This window comes from Diplotaxodon limnothrissa, linkage group LG12, assembly GCF_057381915.1.
Source record: "Diplotaxodon limnothrissa isolate DT_005_m linkage group LG12, D_limnothrissa_male_GT1.1, whole genome shotgun sequence".
Lineage (NCBI taxonomy): Eukaryota > Metazoa > Chordata > Actinopteri > Cichliformes > Cichlidae > Diplotaxodon > Diplotaxodon limnothrissa.
This window is the reverse complement of record NC_140607.1, coordinates 32632648-32638780: the sequence shown is the minus strand read 5'-3', so window position 1 is coordinate 32638780 and position 6133 is coordinate 32632648. Positions and strand designations below refer to the sequence as shown.

Here is a 6133-nt window from a genome sequence, read left to right as displayed (position 1 = left end):
GTTGTGGCTGTAACAGGAGCAATTACCTATTAAGCACATTTGTTGAAGATTTTCTTAAGTTCAACCCAAATCAACATTGAACAGGCTATTGGGCAAAAATCCTGACTGTTTACCTGCAGGAATTTGGTGTTTAAATGCTCATCGCTGAGTTTAAATTCCAAAGATGAAACCAAAGCATAGCTTGTGCGTATTTGAATAAACAATAATATTTATTAAACTGATTGTTGTCCAAAGGTGACATTTAAAAGACAAAGTGGAGGTCCCAGAATGGATCCTTAAGAAATAAAAGAAGGCTGATCTGTAGATCTCCAAGCAAAAGGGTAAAAAAAAAAGAAAGCGAGAGAGAGTCTGTTGCAGGTTTGCTCTGATCATTTTTGTTAATCACTGACTGAACTATACACCTACTTTACTGTTTTTGTAAGAAAAGTTGAAGAAAATGCGACAAAAGAAACATAACAATTTTGCTTAAGACAGCTTTTGAGCTTCTTCTACACCTCTTCTTTAAGGTTTTTCTTTTTCTCTGTAAGAGATTTTATTAAGCAACACCAGCAGCAACATAGCCGCAAACACAGCACCATGCTTTTCTGCGAAAGCAGGCTAAGTCTATTCTTGTCTGACAGGTTGGCGTCTGCGTGACGTCTTAAAGCTTCAGTCATAAAGGGAAATTTGTGGTTGGAAGTTACATAAAACCATGATGGGCAGGTAATATCGGAAAAACATAAGAGACAAATACGATTTTCTTTTTACTTGACATATACTGGATGCAGTTAATGTCCTTAATAAGACATAAATTAAAAAAAAAATTTTATCAAACCTATTTACACAATATTTCCCTACCTTTCTGACTTGTGTCCCCTTTAAACAGAAGTGGGTACTAATGAGTCTTTGTCAAAGTTTTAATATATTATTTTAATTAAATGGGATTTTCTTTTTCCTGTGTTAACTTTCAAATGGTTTATTGTTGAGCGTTATCCATGTTATCCAACTTCTGTTTAAAAACCTGGCCTATATAATGCAAGCCACATCGCATGCAGATGGAATGTTTTTCATGCTCTGATATATTTTGAGGATTTTAGTTATCTGAGGTCTATCTGACCATGGTCACACCTCTTATGAAATCATATGATCCAATAATATGTCATAATGTGAGTGATGTTAAAAAAAAAATTTGTCATGGAATTCCTTTGTATGAGGTGAATGTGGGTGTACCTAAAATGCAATTTAAGCCGGCCTACCAAAGCAAAGTTGCATGTTGCTGTTTTGTATGGTTTATCACGGACCACTGAGGATAAGAGTTAGTACTGCTACTATGGGTTCTAAACTCAATAGATCTCTCCTGCACTATGGTAAATATATATTTTTATTATTATTTAACAAACACAAATTTGACATGGTTAGGCCATTTGATCAACAAATACAACTGATACTACATAGTTTCATCATTACATCAGGAAGCCTCATATACTACTCGTTTAATCTGGTTGCATTATTTTGGTAATTTTACAATTTCTTGTTTAAGAGAACATTGTCCAATTCCATTTGTTTTTGTTTTTCTTCAGCAATCCTCTTGATCTTCCTGGAAGTTCAGTGGAGTCCTGTGTTTTCTGCTCCGATTTGTCCATCTAATAACTCCTGTGATCATTTGAAGAGAACCAATGACCTTGCCAAGTTATTCGAATTCGAAGCAACTGAGCTACTGAATTTATCTGTAAGTACCATCTAGTTAATCTGCTGTCATATACTCTTTGCATGATTGCTGTAACTATACACAGGACATTCTGTAGACTTTACCTAACTGCTGCAAAATTGATCCAAATCTTATATGTCATATTTAATCTCAATCATCTTCCAGAGTTTAGTCTTGATTTTTCACCTCATGTCTGTCCTCAGAGAAAGCCTGTTTAAAATGGTTTTAAACTCTAGAGTTTACTTCATGTAATATTTAAAACGCGTCTGTCGAAAATGTTTAAAATGCTCACTGATGTATAGTGGATGTTTGCATGAACAGATGTAGTCAGTAAGAGCTTAAGTAGCCAATACATAACGGTACTCTCAAAGGCCCCTCAGTGTAAATGCCTAGTGTCTTACTTGTGTGCTTTTAATCTAAACTACTAGTGCAAGAACCTGCTGGGGTTGCAACTTATGGAAGTATATAAATATAAATCTTAAATTAGTAATGCTGAATGACATGAATCCGTCATGTCTCTTTGAATCTGCTGTTTGTGAGCACAAAAATAGACAAGTTGACGACGTACACGGCACATTATTTTTTCCAAAGTGTATTTAGTTACATTTATTCACTCATGACTGTTCTTATTACTTGTATGAACGTGTCACAAAACTCAGTGCAAGGCTGAAGCATCAAGTGGTTCTGTTCTTATTTGAATAGAGAATAAGAATTTTACAAGTTTTATGGTGAATTCTACCTGTTTTTTTTTACCTACAGATAAAAAATTATGGAAAAAGGAATGAGACAATACGACCTGAAGTTCCTGACACCCAGATATCTGGTGAAAGCACTTGTGAGAAGCTGCAGAACATCTATATCAAGAATGAGCTTTTTAAGTTACATGTTTTACAAGCCAAAGAATATCACGAACAACTTTTGAGGTACCCAGTTGAAATTTTTAATAAAACAGAGCGCGTTGAAAAAACACTAGAAAATTTAAACATTATGATAAAGACTATGCTCGGACCATTCGATTTCACTCCCCCAACCCCACCCCGAGAGTTAACCGATCACCACAAACAAAAAATTTATGTATGGAGTGTTGCGGTCAGACTGACGGAATGGTCCAAACAAGTGCTGACGGTAGTTAATCAGACACTCTGTCACTAATAAGACTGAGAAAATATCTCTGTTATCTGGGATCCACCACCTCTCTGCTATTCCTGTCACGGTTAAGGTTTCCTTTTTAACCCTTGATGATGTTTTGACAGGGAATTCAAAGTTGTGCATTTCAGAATGGTCTCTTTGGCCATATATTAATTATTTACTGGTACCTTGTTTTTATTTATCTATTTCTTTGAATGTGAATATGATGTAGCTTAAATTTGCAAAATTATTTATATTTGAGAATATTTATTTATTTTGTTATGGTTAATATAATACCAGTCGCAGTGTTAACAATATCTTAAAATGTTTTATTATTTAATTGTTCCAGTGTTTCAGAAAGGTTCATTCATTAATTTGTCATTTATTTATAACTTAATATTATTCGAGTGTGCATATGTGCTGTGCTGGTGTGTGTGTATTTATTATCACATCCTGTTTAAGGTACAGTGATGAGTAAAACCAGTGTGCTCTTAAAACAGAGGAACTTGTCAAATTGTGTAAACTTTTTCTGCAATAATCAACCTTCTACTGAAATTGTGGGTTGTGTATGTGTACCCAGAGATTATGTAATACCAACAGAAAATTGTTTATGTGAATTGATGCCTTCAACTGAAATATGATGTTTCTGTATGTTTCTGAAATGCATACTGTATGTGGAGAGTATTACATAACTTGCAAGTTTTAGTTTTGTTTTGTTTTTCTGTTTGAAGCTTAATTTTCTGTAACCTATTTATTTATTTATTTTCCAGCCAGTTCTTTTTTAACTTATTTAGTGTTTTTATTATATATTTATCTCTTGAAAATGGCAACTGCTTTGTATACAAGAGGCAGGTGTCTGCGGTTTATATAAAGTGCAGCAATGACCTCACCTCTGTAAAGTCTTTAACTAAACCTTACGACCTACATTAAATTCAGATTCATCAGCTTGTTGTTTTGTTTTGTTTTAACTTACGCTGGGAAAGAGTCGTTTGTGTTTTGTAAATACAAAAATTTTACTTTTAATCCAACTTCAGCGTTTTGAATTGAGCTGCATTTCAAATTCTTCTCCCTCTGATTTGCTTGTGAGATCAACCAACAGGGTTGAGTTAAAATTTTAGTCAGGACATGAAACTAGTCAAAACTGTTGGGCTGTGGTTAGCTGCATCTACGCAGTACTGCATGACTCATTTATAGAATATTTCATAGAGTACATATGTCATCACAGAATTCTTGCTAAACTACTTACGTAAGCTAAAGAAAGCTCATTTAAAAACTAAGAAATAATCATGCATTTCACACTTACACAAACTACAATTTCACTTATGTTATGTAGCTCATATAAGATAAATAGCAGCCAGTTTTTAAAATATACCCTTGCTATCTACAACCTAGTTTCTTAGTCTCCTTTTTAAAATTTTTGCAGAGAAACTAACCCATTTATCTTTTAATATCAGTTTTTCTTTTCTTTTTTTTTCTTTTTTTTAGTTTTCAACTCTATAATCTAACTGTTCTACAGTCTAGAGAATACTTATCATCATCATCAGTAATTTCCTTTGGTGGAAGAGGTGGTGACCTGCCAGAAGAAACTGAATTGATTGGTTCAGTGGTTGACTTTCTTCATCAGAGGATATGGTTAAGTAAGCGATAGGGCAAAATTATATTTCACACACCTACTGCCCTTGTCACAGTAAACTATGAGGAGAATTACAATGGGAGAATATAGAGCAGGTACAGTATACCATGCAACAATGTGAAGTAGTTTGTTTGAGAAAGTACACCAAACTTAAAATGTTGTGATTGTACACTTGGTTTACAGGTTTTCTGAAACTGGCTTGTATCTGGATGGCGATTCTGATGCACGGCTTGGATGCACAACTTGCACCAAAGAAACATGCTGCAGGTGCATCGTGCAGTCCCAAACACCTGACAGCCCTGACCGAAAGCTTGGTCAATGAAAGCTTGAGATGCTTTGTAAGTAACTTTAAAACTATTCATTTTCTCACCAGTGCAACCCAGAGAAGTGGTTTTGTGACGCTATTTGCAATCTGCCAGCGTGCTTGGATGACGCAATAGCTGTGGGGAGGTAGTCTGAATTTTTCTATCACTTAAATTTCGCAAAAACAGTGCAGCTCCCAAAGCTCTGCTGAGTAGTGCTGTGTCACAGCCTTCATTTCTAGAGTGTGTTACTCCAGATTAAGACACTTTTAGTGCCAGTACCATAGCAATTCTGTAGTCATTCTTTGAAACAGTTTCAGTTAAATTGCACTTTGTTGCTATTAAGATGTCTGCTTTTTTTTTTTTTTTTAACAGAATTACATCTCAGGTGTAGATTAAACAAGTTTTATCTATGAAAGCGCATCAGCCAGAAAACTAACTAACTAAACTAACTGGGTATTTTTTTCTGGTTCTTACAAAATAAACAAGACATGTCCTTGTAGGGGATTGGAGGAATATTTTTGTGAGGACAGAAAAAGTTGTTATTTCTATTGCCTGAATAATCTCAGGAGACACAGATTTTTTGTGTATATAATGGGTTTAAAAACACATCGTTTGATTAAATCTAGTGTTAAGTTTCTTCTTTTGCTGTGGTATAGATTCATGCTGAGATGCTTTGCATGACCTTTCAGAGGCAGTTTAAGAGATTAGCTGCGTATTCATGGGATGAGCAACACACGTCTTCAAAATCTCCTCGCCTCACTCTTGTCTTTTCTTTTAGGATGAAGCCAATGGAAAACACCTTGGTATTTGGTTACCTGGCTTCCCTGAGCTCCACGTCCAGAAGAGCTTTCCTCCTAATTGGACAAAAGTTCATTGCAGCTTGCGCTTCATGTATGAAGGTCTAAATGACATCTTGGAGGACCAGAAAAACAACCTGAATCCTCAAAACGTTTCACTTCACAAGAAGCTAGAGGAAACCATTGCCAGGATTAAAATGCTTGCAAATTGTATAAACATCATCTTTAAAAGTACATGTCCCTCAAAGCCATCACCACCTAAAATGCCTAAACAAGTATTTGAGAGGAAACAGTGGAGTCATACCCTGCTAAAGGCAGCCGGGGATTACCTGGTATGGCTGGAGCAAATGTTTGTTTCATATGTTAAAGGAACAAAAATGGGGAAAGGTAAAGTAACAAAGACCCAGCCTCATAAGTACCTGGAGGGGAGTGGATACCTGCTCTGATTATGAACAAGTTTAGCTGAGTTTGTGGTGAAAATGCGGTTATAGTTTGTGGCAGCTTTTCTTTAGCCCCCCCACCCCCGTCCAAGACTTTTAAATGCTACTTTTTCATGCATTCAGTATGCTGTTATGCATTAAGG

At 35.5% G+C, this 6133-nt stretch overlaps 1 protein-coding gene across 1 annotated transcript; it reads left to right on the top strand.

Annotated features, from left to right (window-relative positions):
• Positions 1-4524: 4524 nt before the first annotated feature.
• LOC146621672 (uncharacterized) lies at positions 4525-5996 on the top strand. Its single transcript, XM_085368567.1, has 3 exons — positions 4525-4543; positions 4632-4786; positions 5532-5996. Exons 1-3 carry the CDS (start codon positions 4525-4527, stop codon positions 5994-5996), a joined length of 639 nt encoding a protein of 212 aa, XP_085224693.1.
• The last annotated feature ends 137 nt before the right edge of the window (positions 5997-6133 follow it).